The sequence below is a fragment of the Indicator indicator genome, chromosome 14 (genome assembly GCF_027791375.1).
Source record: "Indicator indicator isolate 239-I01 chromosome 14, UM_Iind_1.1, whole genome shotgun sequence".
Classification (NCBI taxonomy): Eukaryota; Metazoa; Chordata; class Aves; order Piciformes; family Indicatoridae; genus Indicator; species Indicator indicator.
Window position 1 is genome coordinate 9,408,292 of NC_072023.1, and position 19,646 is coordinate 9,427,937.

A 19,646-nucleotide genomic window follows, 5' to 3' on the forward strand; every position below is an offset into this window, starting at 1 on the left:
TGACATGAACATGCCATAGCTCAGCTCGTGACCTTTCTCAAGCACTTTCTTCCCTCATTCCAGCCTGCACATCTCAGACCTAATCTTGTCCCTACTGTTTTCCCTTCTGACCTCACCAGAAGCAGGATCCAGGCCTCATAGTTGCTGCCTAACAGCTGCCCAAGAGCCTCTTCTGAAGAGCTGAGCATCCTCACTTGCTAGTGCCCCAGAGGCTGGGGTCTTTGTAGTGCAAAGTCCTGGGGGCACAATTCTGCCTTTTCAGCTGCCAGTAAAACTCCACGTACGTGTGATGGCATGTGAAAATACATAATAATGCTGAATGCTACAAGCAGGCAGCATTAGCAGGGAAAGGCTTTCTGCTCCCACTCACCCTTTGTCTATCTGTTTCTTCCCTGTTGTCAAAATTTAGCATCCTCCACTGAGAGACTCAGCTTTGCTCTGATGCTTGGAAGGCATCCAGTCTCAACTCACTCGCTTTCCCTGCCAGTCTCCACAGGTATTCTGTACACAGGGCTTCCAGCTAGTCAAGAAATTTCTCTCTTCTCCCCCCCGCAGGGGAATCTCCGAGTGTGGGGTTGTTACAGGATGCCGGCGGTTAGGCAAAGTCATTCATTCTTGTGCTGATGTGTTAACCGCCTCTGCGCCGCAGCACTCTCCCAAGTACTGCAGGAAAAGTGGAGCCCCTCAGCGGGGACGGAGGGCAGACCCGAAGAGGCATTTACACAATGCATTTGTTATAGAATCATAGAATTGTTTTGGTTGGAAAACACCTCTAAGATCATCGAGTCCAACCATCGACCTAACAGCACTGTGGCCATTAAACCAGCAGGTATCAGGGAAGGTGAAATTCCCCACGAGAACAAGGGTCAGCAATCGTGAGACTTCTGCCAGGTGCCTAAAGAGTATTTTATCTGTCTCTTCATCTTGGTTAGGTGGTCTACCACAGATTCCCAACAGGATGTCTGCTCTGTTGGCCTTCCCCCTGATTCTTACCCATAAACACTCAAGTCTATCATCACCATCATCAACCTCAATACAGTCAAAACACTCCCTGACATACCAGGTAAGATAATGAGGTTAAGATCTAAGGTGCAGCACAATAGTTGTTGTTGCTTCACAGACTGCAGTACCTATAGCAGTAAATTAGAAACTAAGGAAGGGAACTTCAGATCAGTTATTGTAGTGGAGAACTGCTAATTTTTTCCAAGGAAACATGGGGGGGGGGGGGGGTGTGGGGTGTGTGGCACTCTTTAGGAGGCAAAGTTTTTGTTCTACTGCATGGAAACCAGGGAATTTTCAGTTCTGAGACCCACATTATTCCACATGTAGGGTAGGCGGGGAGGTATGGTTTGGTATAACAAGCTCGGATAGGCATGTCTCCAAGTAACACAATCCTGGCCACAGAAGGTGGCTTGGTACCTGGCTTGGACATGATTCAAACCCCTGAAACGGCCTTTCAGGTTTCTAACTGAGTGTAACTGGATCAGATCACATTAGAAATAATATTCCCTAGTCTACTGTTGTGAGTAAATTTTATCCCATTATGAATAGCCTCCTCCCCAGGACGCAAGAGTAATGTTATGTGTGGAGTAGCTGAAAACGCTTCAGAGATTAGCCCTAGCACATAGCTCACACCTACAGACGCTTCTGTAATAAATTAGTGTGCTCAGTGGATGAAAAAATATTGGTGCGGCAGCACGGCTTGCAGTCAAGCTTCAAAGGGGTTATTATGACTGAGCAGCAGTACCTGCTCCCCCGTATGCCTTCGCTGGCTATGCCACAGATAGTTTCACACTCCTGCTTTGCAGCCTCCCCTTCAACCTCCCCTTACCAAATCATTCTTCCCTCCCTGACCTCCACTTACCTTTCTTGCAGGCATTGTCTGTAAATCTAGCACACTTCTCCCTCCAGAGTTTTCTTTTGAAAAGCCAGGATACACATGCATACACAACCATAAATGTCTCATGATCCTGTGCTGCTATAAACCTCCCTCTTCCAAACACCCTGCTGGCACTGTTTGCTTGTTAAATAAGCCCAGTGCTGTGCTTAAGTCTAACTTTTGTTGTAAGCACTTCAGAAGGGAGCCAAGTCACTTTGTTTCTTTGTAAATCACTGGGGTACCTGCAACCCAGTGGAAATAACAATCATAAAATTATTAATGTTCTAATAGCAGCCTCTGAAAGCTAACTCCACTTGCAAGGCTTGGCATTTGTTTTTCGCTCAGCTGCATAAAAAGGGACCTAAAATCAAATCTGTGCAATATCTACTTTAACACCCAATGTTTGATGTGGATTATGAGTAAAGCAGCAGTTGGAACAGCAGCAGCTTGTCTGGAGACATTGAGAGCTGCAAAATAGCTGTGCTAAGGCAATTTCATCAGACTCACAGGGGCCAGCTACCCTGTTCAGCCCTGTGGGATACAGACTGTGTTTACCGACACTTTCTGAACTCCAAGGGCCCAAGTGAAAATATGAGCATGATGTTTGTTTTGTGTGTAACAAAGCAAACTCTGTGTTCTGACTCCTTTAGCACAGAGGGCATTGCTTTCTGACAGCTTCCACAGGCCAGTCCGGCTGTTACTCCAGGTATTTTTCCTGCCAGCAATTGCACCAGAGTAATCACCCCAGGGAATTATGACCCATACATGCAAGCCACACAACCCTTCAAAATCTAAGTCCCAGAAGAGCTGGGAAATCCGAGAAACAACAGTAAGCTACATTTGGATCCAGTGTTCAGGGTGTTTGGGAAAGAGCTGGGAACGTTGCCAAGTCAGGGAGCTCCTCTTTCTGGGGTAGCTGGGGACACCAAGCCAGCCATCCACTCTTCCTGCCCCATCTTTCCTCCTGATTCTTTACTGCTTTAGGAGCATTCTGGAAGCTCTGGATCATTTTATGAGTGAGATCCAGGACAGGAGTGGGTGTGCTGAGGGAGAGCATCCTAAGAGGTTTGTCACACTCACATTCCCCTCATGCCAGGGTGCTCCTCAGAGCACAGTGCTGGGTAGCCCTGGCCCAGCTGGGGAACTGCTCTGTGTTGGGCTTCTCCCTCAACACCAGGGCAGCAACTGTTAGAGGAAATTGCAAAGATTATGAAGTCCTGACCTGACCTCTTCCTCAGGGGTTTAATTTTCTCCTTGAAGGTGGGGCACTTCAGGGCAGAAAGGGCACGGGCCAGAAAATCTCCACGAGCGCATGGCCCTGCACATTGCAGCTCAACCCAAAGCGCTGCAGTCAGCAGGGCTTCCTGCCAAGGAAATCCTACACCGAGCTCCCTCCTGGCCATCTCTGGTGGGCTGCCTGAAGGGACAGCAAAAACTCCAGTGTGCTTTCTGAAGAGAGTAAGGGATAACCAATATTCCCTGCCTGGGTAAAGCCGCCCCCGCTCTCCGAGGGCAAGCGTGTGCGAGCTCAGTGAGCACGTAATGGCTGCCATGCTCGTCTGCAGAGCCACCACGCTGGGGGATCTTTCTCAGTGTTGCATGAAGGGCTTTGGGTTCCCTGGGGTATAAAGAGTGCTAGAGAAAACCTAGCCCTTCTCTTGTTCTATTTCCTCACCTAAAATAAACTTCATACTCATCTGCTGGACTGGAATAGCCAAAACAGGTTGTACATCCCCAGTAGAGCTGCTCACTCCAACTCAGACAACCTCCACCAGACCCCAAATCCTCACCCAGAGATCATTAAAGAAAGCAAGCAGTGCCTACCTGCCCAGTCCTTTTCCCAGGGGTGGGGAGGGCAATGAGATGAAAGACTCTGAAGACCACCAGAGCAGGATTGCTGTTTTTCCATGGGAATCAAGCTGAGGAATTCCCACGCCTTGCTATTTCCCAAAATTTCTCCTGCTGGCTGTCAGTACAGATTTGACAATTCCTACTGCAGGCTGACAGTGTTGTGTGGGAGAACACAGGAGACTTACTGAGACTGCCAAATTGCTAAACGTGTGACGGGGGTCTTTCCCTTCCTCCATGTGTCTGAGGCTTGGAAGGGAATGAGGAGGAGAGCTTAAGTGGTGCAGAAGAGGGAGGATGGATTAAAAGCTGCCTCTGTCATTGACTTGTTCCATTCTTTGGATTATTTCCCTGGGGTTCTCGGGTATTTTTATTATTAATAACTAATAATAATTTCTATAAAGCCCTTTGCATCCTGAAGGACCCTAAAGCACACCACATACTTCATAAGCTAATTACCAGCTGCAAGCCTAATTTGGTTGTGACCATATCTGCTGAAGGAGCAGCTCAGAGTCACACTAGATTTACACCGGTTTAGCTGAGGACAGCGTCTCCCTATAGATCCAGCTGGATATGTCAGAGATAAATGCGGTGTGGAGTTGGAAATGAAAGATTTGAATTGCCTTTTCTCCTCCTTCGTAATTTAAAAATGACTAAGGAAATTGCATGCAAAAAGCCTTGTGAGCACAGCATTACAATTGCAAGATCCACGATTTGGACTTTGAGAATAGGCAAGCCCAAGTTACCACTACCGTAGGTGGTCAGCCCCCATCTGAAGCAAGGCACTGTGCAGCTCCTGGCTGTGTTCCAGGCTGCACAGACCACTTTTCACTGTGTAAGGAGGCCTGGGTTTCCTTCTTTTCTTGCCTGGTAAATCTGTGCCTGAGTGCAGTAACTTCCAGTCACCCCTAGAACTGCGTTCTCACCACTGACCCAAAAGATGACCTGCTGTACAAAGTGAGTCTGGGTCTGTCCTCTGATGCACACTTACAAGTCAGTAACACAGTTATGTCTGGGAAGAAAAATGCAACCCAGTAGGGTCAGCTGATTTATAAATTTTCTGACCCCTGGATTTCCTCTGCATAATTTTGGGTGGAAAGTAACCCACTTGAGCTCTGGGTCTTTGAGTTCAAGTTCGAGACAGTTCAGTCCTTATGTCCTCATCTGGCTGGGATGTTGTTTACATGCTTTGATTTCTGAGAGTTTGATGTTGTAACCCTATATGCAAAACCTGGCCTAGTTACAATATTGTTGCCATGATAGGGGAAAAAAAGAAACAAAAACAAAGAAAAGAGAAGTGACAACTCTTAAATACTGCCTTCATCCCATCCACCCCTTTCTCTCCAGGCTTGTATTAGCATCTCCCTTCCTCTGACATCTGGATGTGCAGTCATGGATTGGGATTGCCTGTGGTAGCTATGGAGCACCTCCTCTCCTCCCACACCTTATGCACATCATTTCTCTCTCGCTGCAGATAATTGCATCACCCTTCCTGTCACTTGGCTCACAGTTGTAGTGTCACATTTGACTCGTTACATACACACACACACACAAACGTTTTTGCTACAAATTGCCAGATTTTTTTTTTTAATCCTCTGTAATATCTTGATTTCTTTTACTTGCCCTTTCTGTTTTGCTTGGCCTTCTTTCCATGTTCTGATCAACTTCTGCCTTCACTTTTTCATCCTCCACCCCAGCAGCCCCAGCAATTCAGATGCACCTTTGAAATTTAAAACCCAACATCACAATGTAACATCTGAGCAGAACTATTTACAAACACTTTTCTCAATTCTTTTTGTGGTTCCCAGCTCATTTGGTGATCAGTTTTGCCTCTTCTCAAGGCAAAGAAAATGGCTTTTGCTGACTCAGCTGATCTATCTTGAAATCTCTGCAACAGAGGTTGTATGCCAGAAAGTTCATGGTTTGCTTACCTGGAGTGACACTAGTCGCTCTGGCAGTTGTAGAAATAGTTCCTGACCTCACTGTTGAGGAATAAGAGGTATTGTCAATGTTTTACATATTGACTGAATCACACAAGAAAACACCAGTTAGAAAAAAGAGGAAAAAAATTATTTCACTGACATATATATGTGAAACCATGACATGCATTTGTTATACATGTATATATATAACACTTTTTCAATTCTAGAATGCCAGCACAGCAGGGAAATGTGAGAAATATAATGTTAGGAGGAGGAAAGTTATCCACAGCTTTGGATGATTTAGACAAGCCTAATACATTTTTATGACCGGTACTATTTTCAGAAGAAATTCAGCTCAGGTTTGATTCTGCCATAGTCTAGACCATAGAGGCATAGTTTCTCAGAGGAGATGTTTACATGGAAAAAGGATTTTTTTTGCATGATTGTTATTATTGCTGTATTGAGGTTTTTCATTCGTAACTCGGACAGATGTCTAGCAGTCCCTGAGAACCACCCACCCACAATGTTTCAGCTTGCAAAGCTCCAAAGTGCTGGGTCTGTGTTAGCACCAAACACGTTCAAGAGCCTTTGCCCAGTTCTCCCAGCCAATCCCACTCTCTGCCTGTGACAAAGCACAGGAAAACTCAAGCGCTGGTGAGGATATTTTTGAAAGTTACAATCCTGGAAAAAAGAGGGTGTTTAAAAATGGAAATCTTCATATAATCTTAATAATAGGTTTTGCTACCACTGCCTCTCTACCCACGTACAAGGAATAGCTATAGCCAGCTCTGAGGCAGTGTCTATCGGCTACTTAGCAGCGCTCGGGAGCGGGGTGGGAAGGTGAGGCGGCTGCTGCCTCTAAGGAAAATACGAAGAGATGGAAGGCAGAGAGCAGGCGCGGGGTCCGGCCGTAATGCAGAGCGATCCCCATTCGTGCGCTGCTGCGGCTGCAGCAGCAGGCAGGCAGAGTGCTGCGCGGGGACCGTGTGGGTGATGCTGAGATGCGATGGGGTTCTTCTGCACTCCCACAGCATTGAGGCTCTGTGGGGGAGTAAGCCAGGCCGCCTGCAGCCACACATACCGTTTTCCTCTGTCATTAGCCCTCTCTCCTTCACCGGGTGACTGTCGGGAGGTGCTGCAAGGAGAGAGAGCGAGCAAGGAATATGAGCTGAAAAAGGCTGAACAGGAGCCTCATACTGGCTTGAAGGGGACTTCTCTCCCCAGTGCTCGGTGGCCTTTCACTTTGCCTCTCTCCTTTCACCTCACCATCTCCTCAGCACTACCCTATACCGGCTTCTCCTACTTTTTTCCTTCCTTGCCCATCTGTGTCTGCATTTCTTTTTCTATTTATTTACAATCTCCTGACTAAACTCCTCTCCCCAGAACTGTTATTACTAAGCCATTTTACTGCTGTAGCATTGGTCGTTGCTAATGCTCTGTGATACACCCTTCCCTTCATGCTCACCAAGGTAGCAATAGTTTGTATGGCAGTGTTTGTACCATTTTTACTGCAGTAAACTCCCTTTATCATCTGATACTTGGCAACAGCTGTAATAAACATGATTATTAATAATAAGGTGAGGACAGCTGGTATAATAGTTCTGCCTTGTAGGCAGGGGGGATATTCTTTCATAACTGCAAGATCAATTTCTCTTTTGCATCAGTTCTTTTACAAGCTTTTTCACCACAGTATCTGAATGATTTCCAGTGGCACATTAAGAGATGGGGCTTGATATCAGTCATATGTGGTTTGTTCTTTTATCCTCTCCCCAGGGAGAGAATTATGTATGCAACATACTGGTTATGTTGCTAAGGTTTTGTTTGGGTTTTTTAACATATGCACTGCTGCACGTTTATCTTAGAGAAGACCACATCAAAGCAGGCACACACTGCATTTGCACCAATTTCTGATGGTCCTTTGTTCTCACAGGATCTCAGCTACTGTCCCAGGCTTAGCCCGTAGACCTCATTTGCTGCCCCGCTATGCTTCACCATGTAGGGGAAAGTTCTTCTGTCCCTAAGAAGAGCTATGGATTCTTTGGTCTTGAAATTACCCATGAGTCAAAAGATATTGCCACTAGTACAGCATCCATTGCCACTGTGAAGGGTCAGAACTGCCAGAGCATCACTTGCTCAAGCCCAGAAATGACCATCCCTGTGGCACAATGGCTGCGTTTGCTGGTATAACCCTACACCCTGTAACCAAGACCTTTAAATGTGTACTGAGGCATGTGAAAAGATGGCCTAATTTTTGCAGGGTGCTATCTCTGGAGAGATTCCCCCAGAGGGATAATGAGCACTTTTGAAAAGCCAGCCTTTCTTTTGGGTACATCAGTACAGGTGGGTAAAAGCAGATGCCCACAAGCACTGTCTGTGCTCCCTGCCACTGTGCTCTTCATCAGCTCTAAATCCCCCAAAACAATGAGTGCTCTCATTCTTGGAAGGGTGGAGAGTAATCAAAATGCCTCTGAAGGGCTTTTCCTGTGCTTCCCTTGGCACTTCATGAAACCTCACTCCTTACCCTTGAAGTCATGTCAGGTTGGGCATTAACAACTCGGTGTCACGAGTAGCATTTTTTGACAGGGACGGCAGGCCTCCTCTTCTGGTTTGGAAGCCCTTTGCCAAAACATGCAAGAAAGACATGCCAACAATTTGCCATGTAGCTGTGGAATTTGTATTCCCAGCCCAGAAACTGGCTCTGAGCCCCATTTCACCACCTGGTACCTAACAGACTTCACTCAGAAACAGAGGCCTGGATCAGAAATAAGTGTTTGTGTTTGTGTCTGACTACCCACCCTTCATGCACTGTTTCTCACATTTCTTTCATGAGTAGATAGTAAATATCAATCTGCAGCAAAGATTACTTCTGAGGCAGGAATCACAAGTGTGAATTTGGGAGAGCTTTCACATGTATATAGCCTTCACATTTATCTGAGGGAAGGTCACACCAAAGATGAGCATGCTATGTTTGAACTGGAAACTGGGGATAATTATCTTGCCCAAATGATCCAGTGTATGATCATTGTCATATTTTTAATATAACTATCTTCAGGCTATTTTCCTAAGGCAAGGAAATATCCTTATTCCCATTTTGAATGAAAGCAGAGCAGGGTTAAGTGACTTTCCTAAAATGATACAGGGAACGTGTGGCAGAAAAGAGGTACTGAATCCTTGGCCAACACCAAGCCGTCTTTCTGAGCTTTTAGAGACAACAGCTATATCCAGTCTCCTTTATTTATTTCTCTATAAGCCATCATGCCAAAACCTCTGCTAAATTAGAGAGTGAGACTGAAGGAAAGCTTTCAGTGGATTGCTTTTTTCCATAAATGGAAATATCACAAATCACTCCAGGAAAACAGGTCTTTCTGTTCTCATCCCTCTTTGTCTGCTTCTCTCCTTTTGGACGTCTTTTCCTCTGCCTCTGGCTCCCAGTTTTCAGATGTGCCGTCCTGACCATTTAAAAGTGTTCCTACCCTGCAGAAAGGGAGTAGCTTTTCATTCTTTGGAACTTACTATTTTGCAATGGATTGCACTCTGCAGGCAAGCAAGACTTCTGAAAGAGACAGAGCTGCACAAAGCAGCACAAAAATAAACCCTATCACCAATACCAAGACAGGTTCTCATTGGGGGTAACTTGGTCTGACTCTCGCTGCAGCAGAGCTGATGGCTGCCAGCTGTCCTGAATAGACAGCATGTACCCAAACAATGACCCAGCCACATTGGAGGAGGTCTCTCTGAGGGTTGAACACACAGTTAGTGTGGATTTTCATGCATCTTAGGCAGGTTGCTTCTGCTCTTAATGACCCAGCTGGGCAGCTTGTGTCCTGGTCCAGACACTGGGGGAGTCTCTTGCACCAGTCATAGTTCCTCCAGACTGTGTTTCCCAAAGCTTAAGCAGTCAACAAGCAAACAGTGGAGATCTTGTCTAAGGAGTCCTAGTAATACCCAGGGGACTTGAGGGCTGCTCTGTGATTTTTTTTCATGGATCTGGGCATCCCCAGCCTTTCTGTCCTGAGACAAGTCAGAGCTCCTTCCTGGCCCTTTTGCAGCCTGCACATCCCAGAGCAGGTTGCTTGAAGAAGATGCCCACACCAGTACACCAGGGAGATGGAGGTGGCTGCAATGAATGAGAGAGACTGAGAAATAGGAGGAAGATCTGGTGGGTGAGCACAAGAAAGGATGAAGAGAGAACCTGAACTGTGCTGGGAGAGCTGCAGTGAGGAGGTGGAAGCACGTGGCTTAAGTTTCTCAGAAAGGCATGCAGGAGAAGCCAGAGAACTCAAAATCTGCCTGTTTCAGGGTTCACAGCATGAAATAGCTCTAGTTAGGAAGAACAAGAAGGGCAAAGGGACACAAGTACAGCAATGACATTGCTCTTACTCTCTTGAGGGGTTCTCAAACCCTACATACCCTCCCAAAGAACAATTTGCTCTTGCACAGGTATTCAGGAGTATTAACTATAGGGTGGTAATGGCTCTTCCCTCCCTGGCTCCTCAAATTGCATGTGCAGCATGGGAAAAGGCTGTTGTGTCAGACCTCAGCAGCACTGCTGAGTTGCTTCATCTCCCTCCCTGTGTGTGGCCACTGTGCTTCCACCAACACAGGTTGCCAGGGAGGCTGCTGCACCAACTCAGCAGGCCACAGATGTCTATCAGAGATTTGCCAAGTGACCTTGGCAGAAGAGGTGGCAGCATGACCTTCCTTGCACTGAGTGGGTTTCTGAACCGCCACCATTCATCACTCACCTACTCCAAGTACTTGCACAGCTGTTGGCACCAGTGCACCCACACCATGCCCTCCTTAACACATGTCCATACAGCACGAGGCAGAGGAGTCCTGTCACCCCCATTTTACAGGCTGGGACTCTAAGGCAAAGAGAAGAAGCTGTTTTAACAGCATGCCTGTGGCAGAGCAAAAACTGAATCTTGTTCTCTGATATTTCCAGTTAGCATATTAATGACCTAAATTCTGCATCTTTTCCCCATCCATCGCCCAGAGGAGCTGGGAGGCTTTGGAGGAGAGGGTGTGGTAGCACAGGCAGATAGTCAGCATCCAGAGTCACAGCACTCTGTGCTGAGCACAGACAAAGTGGGGCTAAAGTGGAACCAGTGCTGCCCACCTTGCCCTCAAGAACCCTGGCAGAGTTGAGCCAGGGCAGGGGATCAGCCTGTCACAGCATATCAGGCTGCCATGAGGGGCAGCTCCTCAATGCCATGGCATTTTAAGCAAGTCAAGTCTGGACATGCCAATGGCCAAGCACCCTGCTAAGCCACATCAGCAAGGCCTTTTAGACACTTGGTACCAGGAGCAGATTTTCAAAGAGCCTGCGTGTTCCCTCACCCTGTCTGAGCAGCTGAACCTCTAACTCGCTATCCCACATGGGTCCATATGAAAGACACCCCAGCACAGTTCCCAAACAACTGCAGCAAGAAATGGAACAGGGGAGACGGAGAAGAGAGGAAGCAGGGAAAAGAGGGCACAGTGAGAGAGACTTTCCAGATGTAGCACCTCTTTCCTTCTTGGCTTATTCCACCTGGGGAGCTCTGGCTTTGCGCCAAGGAGGCCCTGTTAGCTGCCACACCATGTGTGGACAGGAGGCAGTCAGTGCTCAGGATCTGTTGGGCAAAGAGATGAAATCTGAGGCTGGATACTTCCTTGGTGCCTCGGAGAGTGGCAGTGTTCATGTGCACCGTACATCAGTGACTGCAGCCAAGGGACCAGGGTGATGAGCTGCTGGTCTGTCACGGGCAGATGGCCCAAGGCAGTCAAGGGCAAGCAAGGGAAAAGAGACCCACAGATATTTAATTGGGCAAGTAGAAGGGTGGGATTGCAGCAAAGGAATTTGCTTGGCTATGAATCCTTCCTTCTGGAAGAGCCATAGCTGAGAAGCAGACACTTCTTGATAACATTCCAGATAACTGGATTGGGGATGAGTGATTAATAGCCTCCTTTCATAACTCACAGTTTCAGTGTGGGAATAACACTTGGTTATGGAGAAGCTTTGTTCCTACTTTCTTCTCCTGTTACTTACCTATTACATGCACACATACTCCTTTCTGCTGTCTCTAGCCCCTTCCTGGAAGCTCTTTGAACTAGTTAAAGGCAATAGGCATCTCAGAAGCATCAGACACAAGCCAACTGGATGAAGAGGGAATGAGCTTGGGGGCTGACCTAGAGGAACCCACCTGCCTGCCTTCTACATTTATTTGCTCAGCACTGCCTCTCAACACATCCCTAACCTTGCTTCAGTAAGGTTTGGCCTCAGGAAGAGACTCAGGGGACAGCCTTTGAGCTTGGTCCTTCTTCCAGCTCTTCTCAAATATCTACAAGATAATTGGAATTCATCTGGAATAAACCTTCTGAGACATGACTTAAGGACCTGACATGGTCCCTGCAGGTCTCAGCCTAGGCAGAGTTTGCCTAGAAGAGCTCTACATTCCCACAAGCAACCCTTCCCAGATGCAGCAATCATAACTGCGGTGGCTTCATTTTCCCCTTGCCCTGCATGCCCAGCTGGTCCAGCGTCTGGGCTCAGGGCCAAGGTGGCAGGTGGCTTTCCCAGGCTGCCTCAGCATTTGTCACTCTCCAGAATTGGACTCCAAACTCTTCTTTTGAGGGATCAGTCAGCCTGAGCCACATCAGTGGCTGACCTTTGGTGAAGAGGCCCATGGGATCACTGTGTCTATCCATGCACCTTATGCAGACACTGCATTCCTCCCTTCTGGACCGATTATGTTACTCAGTTCTGTGTTAATGGCCATCCAGTGCAAGAGCCCAGGGGGAAATACAAGGCAAAGGATGAGAAAAAGATTGGGGGGGGTACTCCAGGAGATACGATGAAACTGCCTTCTACATGACTCCTCCTTTGAGATTCTAGTTAACCAGTGGTAATGGTGATGATAGGGCTTGAGCATTACCTCTCCAATGTGGTATTTCTGATTTCAAGAGAAGAGAGACATGAATGATGAAAATAAGAGGCTGATAAGGATTCTAAAGGGCAAAATACTGGCCTTCTGCTGGGAGCATGTGAAAAAGGATGCCCCATGACTAAATCCATCAGAAGGCCCTGTACATAAACCACCCTGACAAAACTAGGGGTAACCTGTCCAGTTTCCCTCACTTATGGAAGAAGATTTTGCTCCTCCAGTTCAAAAGGTGTTTTGTTGCAGAGCTGCATACCAAGCACTTCCACCAAGTTTCTTGTAGCCTTAGTCTGTGAGAGGAAGCAAGAGGAGGCCTGATAAACGTATGCAAAACAAGCAGTCATAGGGAGAAAGTCAATTAAGAGCTTTCGGTTTCCTTGTACCACACCGGAACAATGGCATATATCCTGCCAATGAAATGAATAGGCAGCAAATTCACAGCTGAGAGAAACAAACACTTTTCCACCCAAACTTTATCAACCCACTGTGCACAGTGCTGCTGGGATCCATTAAGGCCACAAAAGATGAAACACAAACACCCACAACCACACTGGTCAATGCTAAAGGAAGGAACCCCTGACCCTCATCTGTGCAGCACGACCCAGCCTCTGGCTCCTCTTCTCATTCCACAGCCCTCAGAGGCAGGCAGTGCCATCTGCAGCAGGAGTCAGATCTGCTGACCTCTGGTGCTTTCCATCATTGAGCGAAGGGTGTTGGGCTAGATGGGCATCAGACTGGATACAGACAGCAAATCCCATGTTCCTGTACAAATCAGAGGGAGATATGTGTGCAAGTGTGCAAGAAATGCATTTGGGCATTTAATGGGCATCCATACATGAGCAGGTCTGCTGCCCGGGAGGAAGGCAGGGAGGGTACAAAGGGCAACGCAGAGGGCAGCTGTTCCTGAGAGGCAGGGGTTGGTGTTCTCATTTGTTCTTTTTTTCTTTCTCTTGTTCCCTAGGGAATTTTAAAGGTCTGTGTAAGCAAATCGATCACTTCCCTGAGGATGCAGATTATGAAGCCGATACAGCAGAATATTTCCTCCGTAAGTCCGCAGGCTCTTCTCTTTGCAGCAGCTCGTAGGTGGTAGCGTCGGGTGCCTTTTGCTTTCTGAAGGTAGGGTGGTAGAGATGATGGGACCTATGAGCATGCCAGTGACCCCAGAGTCTCACCACCCCCCAAAAATAGCTCCACTCTCACCTCCCTGGGGCCCTGTCCATGAGACAGTGCAAGCTGCAAATTCATAGTAACAACCAGTGGTATTTTTTAATAATGATCATTAATTAAGCTATAAATCCAGAGTCTTAATTCAGATCCATTGGAGAGCTGCTGAGTGGTCATACGGTCAGGACTGGGCTAGCTGGGACAGTGCGTGCATGTACGTGTGTGTGTGTGCATGTGTGTGTGTGTGAAGGTTCGTGCTTCCTCCTTAAGCAGAGGAATTTTATATTTCCCTACCTGATACTCAAGTTGCATCAGATTGAAAAAATTAGCTGGATTGTGTCCAAGGAGCGCCTATTTCTGTCTTCATCTTTCCCCAAACACCACTTGCCTCTAGAGACTGCAGATCTGATCTTTGATGTCTTTAGTGATTTTAGTGATGAGAACGGCAAGCAGGTATAAGAACAGTCAAAGCCCTTTGCAAAATAGACCTGGTGTTCACTCAGAGCCCCCAGGAGAGGTGCTGTACCCCAGGCACAGGGTGTCTCTGTAAAGAAGCCTAATCTGAGCTCTGAGTCCAGCCTGGAAGTTCATGCCACTTTTCACATGGGGACAGGAAAGGCAGCATGGCCAGCAGGTGCACATCATGTGTTGCCCTCCCTGAATTCAAGTCAGTATTTCACACTTGCCCCAGAAGCAGGAGTCTGCTGGTCTTTTAGCACATCTGAAAAGGGATCACTCCTCTACTTATGTCCCCCGATTGATATCCTGCCTTCTCTCCACAAGCCCAAAGCCTTTCGACATCAGGAGAAGAGATCTTCTCCCTTCCGAAATTTGAGATAAGAGCTTTTGACCTCCCAAGGTTAAGCATCAGAGGTCTGCAAAGGCCAGGAGTGTTTCAGAATATCTCCTTGTTATCTGGGTGTACTCCAAGCCAGATGTGGAGAACCAGCCCTGCGGCAGGGATGAAAGAGGTAATTTAAATTCTGTGAGGCTCATTTGTATGTGAAAAGAGGTGGATCTTATGCTGCTTCCTCTTGGTTTCTCAAACTGTTCTTCATCCACTGTAAATTGTAAATAACCCAGGGAGATTGCTTCTTTCAGATGCCTTTCTGCAGCATCGATCTCTTAATCGCTGTGTGGCCCCTGAACAACAGAGCTGAAGACTAGGGTTTGATCCAGTTTGGCACCGTGACTGTGCAGGTTGCCTCTGAGGCAGCTCTTGCAGAGCTATTTGGGAGCGAAGAAGCTGCTTGCAGCATCAGCTTCACTTCAGAAAAACAGGGTTGGGGGAAGGGGGTGAACATCTCAAGAAGGATGGGCCTGCTCCCTCAGAGTGAACAAGATCTGAAGACAAAAATTTGCTTAGCATCAGGACCTGAGGGTGTCCCCAGGATAGAGCCCTTTTTAAGAAAAAGCCAGGTTCAAAGAGAGATTTGGCAAGTCAATAAAGGACTATTGGGTCACTCCTGAGGGAAATGGGATTTCTGCTGGCTTAGGCCTGACTGGAGAGGGACCCCACTGAACAGCTTCTTCCCAGGACTACTGCTCAGCTGGAGTGCCTTGAGCACTGCACACGGGCAATGTCTGGTGATATTGGCAAGAACAGCTAGGAAGTGGTATATTAGTATCAGACTAGGTGATTACCTCGTTTGAGGGACCAGAATGATTGCAGGGTAGTGTTCATGGCCTGGCTAGAAGGGCTTAGGCTCTCTTTCTGCCAGCTATCCACCTAAGATGTCTCAGGATTTTAGAAATCAAACACCTATTTTCAGAGAGGAAGCAGAAGCATCCCTGCATTTCTTTTGCTAGAAAACACTCGATCCAGAGAATAGACAGATGATACAATGGAGCATTCAAACACCATCCAGGAGACCTCTTCCCTTTAGACAAAAGGCTATGGACTTAAGACTGGATAAGATTTTGCCTCTCTTTTGCTGACATGGTCTTCCTGAGGGGCAGAATGCAGGGGCTGAGCAAGGCTGCTGTCCTTCCCCATCACATAATGCCTGCAGCTCCCCATGTCAGCCAGCAACTTCGTGTTCTCCCAACAGACATGAATTTCAGAAGTAAGACCCAGATAGAATTGATGTGGTCAAGGCCAGGCTGTGGGACTGACCAAGCATTCCTCTAGAAGCCCTCTGAACAGCAGATGCCTGCTTGATGTTTGCTTACTGCCATTTAAGCTTCACATTGTCAAATGCCGCCTTGCTTTCCAGAAGCTATCAAGATGGTTATTATCACTATCCTGTTCCCTGAAAAACAGCCAGGCAGAACTGGAAAACAAGAAAAAGAGGTTTCTCCCTGCCTTTTGCATTTCCCATGCACAAGAGGTAGGCTAGCGTCCCCCTCAAGGAGATGATTCCTTGTGCCTGGTAGGATCCAGATGCCAAAAGGGTCTTTGAAGCATGGTCTTTGAAGCCCATTTAGGAAAAAGTCCTCTGCTTGTTTTATAGGGTTCATTCTTACAGGCAAGGAGGGATTAGCTTTCATCTCCCCTCCCAGATATTTGTTCAAGAAGCAGAATTGCACCAACCTATATGATATCTTTCTTTGTCAAGCAAGGCTTCATCTCATACTTTAACAGCTGCTTCTCTCTTGGGAAGAAAAGAAGGAAGGTATTTCCCATTTTGAAAACAGGAATATCGGCAACATGAACTCAGGCAAACTGTTGGTACCCACTGAACAGCCCACCAGCAGCGTGTGCATGTGTGTGTGCGTGGGTGTGCATGTTCCACAGCCCTGGCCTTTCCCTGCATGGCTATGAGAGAGTCCCCCCAGAAGCTGTGGGGTATGTTTTCCTGGGCATCTGAGCACATACGTGCATCTGTGCCATTGCCCTCTGCTGGCTGAGCTCTTCATGTATCGACCGATGGAGAGCTTGCGTGTGTGGGAGCTGGCACATCCAGCCCCATCCCTGCCCTCTGGAAGGAGCCCAGTTGTTTAATCACTAGGACAGGCCCCGCGTTTCAGCATGCAGGGCTGGGACTTGCACTTCCCAGTCCTCACTGCAGCCGCAGAGCAGTGTATAGCACCAATACCTCCTTCTCAGCCCTACAAAAAAAAAAAAAAAAATCTCTCCTTGAGATGCTTGTGCCCTTTCGGGAGGATTCGAGATTGAGCAGCTCCACAGGAAGCATTTGGGTTGCTGCTCTTTGAAGAGCAGGCTTGAGTGGCAGCACCCTGCAGGAGGAGAAGACAGATGGTGCCAAGGCTCCCACTCCAGCACAGTCCCCCCAAAAGCAGGGGAAAAAACAGCATGAGCAGAGACAGGCAGCACAGGCAGGTTCCCAGCTTAGCCCCCAGCCCTGCAGCCCGCAGCCCTGCAGCCTCCTCCACCTCCTCACACCGGTGAGGAGCAGCTTTGTGGCAGCAGCAGAGCCAGGGCGCAGGAGAGTTCTCTCTGCTCTCTTTGACACACTTTGTTTCTCTCTCACTCCCTCCCTCCACCCCCTGATGCCTTTATCCCTCCTTGAATTACTCCACACCCCACCCCACACATTACCCTCTGTTTCTCCCCTTTGCCCCCACCCACAAAACATGCTCGCATCCCTTCATCCCCTCACCCTGTCACCATTTCTGTGCCTCTTTTTCCTTTCTCTCACACCTGTGTTGTTCTTTCTGTCCCTCTCCTTCTCTCCTCTGCAGGGGCTGTTAGAGCCTCTAGTATTTTCCCAATCCTGAGTGTGATTCTGCTTTTCATGGGTGGACTCTGCATTGCAGCCAGCGAGTTCTACAAAACCCGACACAACATCATCCTTAGTGCCGGCATCTTCTTCGTGTCTGCAGGTAAAGAGATGCACAGCACCTGATGCCCGCAGAGATGGGCTCTGGGAGGTGGAGGGGGGCTGCCCAGCTAAGGGCTTCCTGCAGGGGCACAGTTGCCTAGGCAGGACTGCATGCATTTCTCATGCCTGATGAGCTTTATTCAGGGTGAAAGCAGTCCAAGGGTGCCTCTCTGCCCTGCCTGCTCTCTGGGCAGAGGCAGGCAGCAGTGCCCTGCAGGCAGGGGCTTTCCGGCTGCTTGGGGGCTGCTAGAGGGAGAGAGTTTCCCTACTTCCAGCATCTCTCAGAGACCAGGCAAGATGTGGCAGGCATGTGAGGAGGGTCTTGTTTGGGTTTCCCAAGGAAAGCTGTCCCTGGGGAGAGGATGGGTGGCTCGGTTCCCTCCCTTCCCACATCCTGGGGGCAGGGGCTCAAGCCCATGCCCCCCCCCAAAGGCCACATGTGACCTTCTTGATGTCTCTCTCTTTCTTTTCCACTGGCCGGCTGGCAGGTCTGAGTAATATAATTGGCATCATCGTATACATATCAGCCAACGCTGGAGACCCCTCCAAGAGTGACTCCAAGAAGAACAGTTATTCCTACGGCTGGTCCTTCTACTTCGGGGCCCTGTCCTTCATTATAGCCGAGATGGTGGGAGTGCTGGCCGTCCACATGTTCATAGACCGGCACAAACAGCTGCGCGCCAACGCTCGTGCCACGGACTACCTCCAGTCCTCCGCCATCACCCGCATCCCCAGCTACCGGTACCGCTATCAGAGACGCAGCCGCTCCAGCTCCCGCTCCACTGAGCCTTCACACTCCAGGGATGCCTCTCCCGTCGGGATCAAAGGGTTCAATACCCTCCCATCAACAGAGATCTCGATGTATACCCTGACCAGGGACCCGCTGAAGGCAAGCACCACCCCCACCGCTACCTACAACTCCGACAGGGATAACAGTTTCCTCCAGGTTCACAACTGTATCCAGAAAGAGAACAAGGACTCTATCCACACCAACACAGCCAACCGCCGGACCACCCCGGTATGAAGCTGTCGCCATGAGCTGAAAATGGGGCAGGAGCGGGCAGGAGGAGAAGGGGTGGGCTGCGGGATGGGGAGGGTGGAAAGGGCAGGGGCCAGCAGGGTGGTGGGAAGGAGGAGGTGGTGGATGTGCCCCTTGCAGGGGGTGGGGACCTTCCCAATGCAAAAAAAAAAAAAAAAAGAAAAAAATCCATAAAAAAGAACAAAAAAAAAAAGACAAAAAAAATTAAATCCTAAACAAACAAGGAGATAAGCAGACAAACAAGTGAGCAAACAACAAAAAAAAAAACCACAAATGCAAATGAAAAGGAAACATGAGGAAAGAGACAACAATTTAAAAAAAATTCTTAAAAAAAAAAGTAAAATAAAAAATAAAAAAAAGAAAAAACTTTAAAATCGAGAGAAAGAGATTTAAAAATAGAAATAAATTTAAAAGAAAATGCATGATTTCCCATGTACCATTATTTTAACATTTAATAAAAACAGACTTTAAAAAAAATAAAAGGGAACGAAGAAAAAACAATTGACAATAAATCAAGTGGGAGGAGGAAGAGGCAGCTCTTTGGATTTAGGGAGGTTTTACTCTTTAATTTTATGGTTTATTTCCCACGTACCTTTAACACAGCACTGGCTCCTCAGGGGACAGGGCATGGGGTTTTGGCCGGTAGCAGCTTTGGTGTCCTTGGGCCAGTTATGGAGGATCCCTGAGGTCAACGTCAACCTATTCCTTTCCCCTGGGATCCATGGGGTTCTGCTCCATTCCCCCAGGATCTGTGGGGATCTGCTCGTGCCCCACAGGTGTGTAGGGGTTAAAAGTAACTCCTGTCCCTAGGGAGTGCAGGAGCTGATGCTGAGTGACCCCTCCACAGTGGCCCCCAGGGCGGTCCCTGCTTCTTCAGCCCTGAGGACCCTGGGGTTAACAGTGACAGTGCAAAAAGCAAACAGTCACAGTAAATAAAGATATACACACAGAGACAAAAACAAAAACTAAAAAAGGACAAAAAAAGGTTTCTTAAAAGTGGCAATTTTTTTAATAAAACAACAGCTATAAATAAATGTAAATACAATAAGTGGATTTACTTGCAAGAAAAGCAGATAGTATTTTTTT

The 19,646-nt window shown here is 47.8% G+C and overlaps 1 protein-coding gene across 1 annotated transcript in view; it reads left to right on the plus strand.

Annotated features, from left to right (window-relative positions):
* Positions 1-18,545, plus strand: part of CACNG2 (calcium voltage-gated channel auxiliary subunit gamma 2) — a 51,074-nt gene extending 32,529 nt beyond the window's left edge. The window contains exons 2-4 of the mRNA XM_054386818.1: positions 13,534-13,617; positions 17,382-17,522; positions 18,010-18,545. Of these exons, the coding sequence (XP_054242793.1) occupies positions 13,534-13,617; positions 17,382-17,522; positions 18,010-18,545 (761 nt within the window). The remainder of the gene's footprint in view (positions 1-13,533; positions 13,618-17,381; positions 17,523-18,009) is intronic.
* The last annotated feature ends 1,101 nt before the right edge of the window (positions 18,546-19,646 follow it).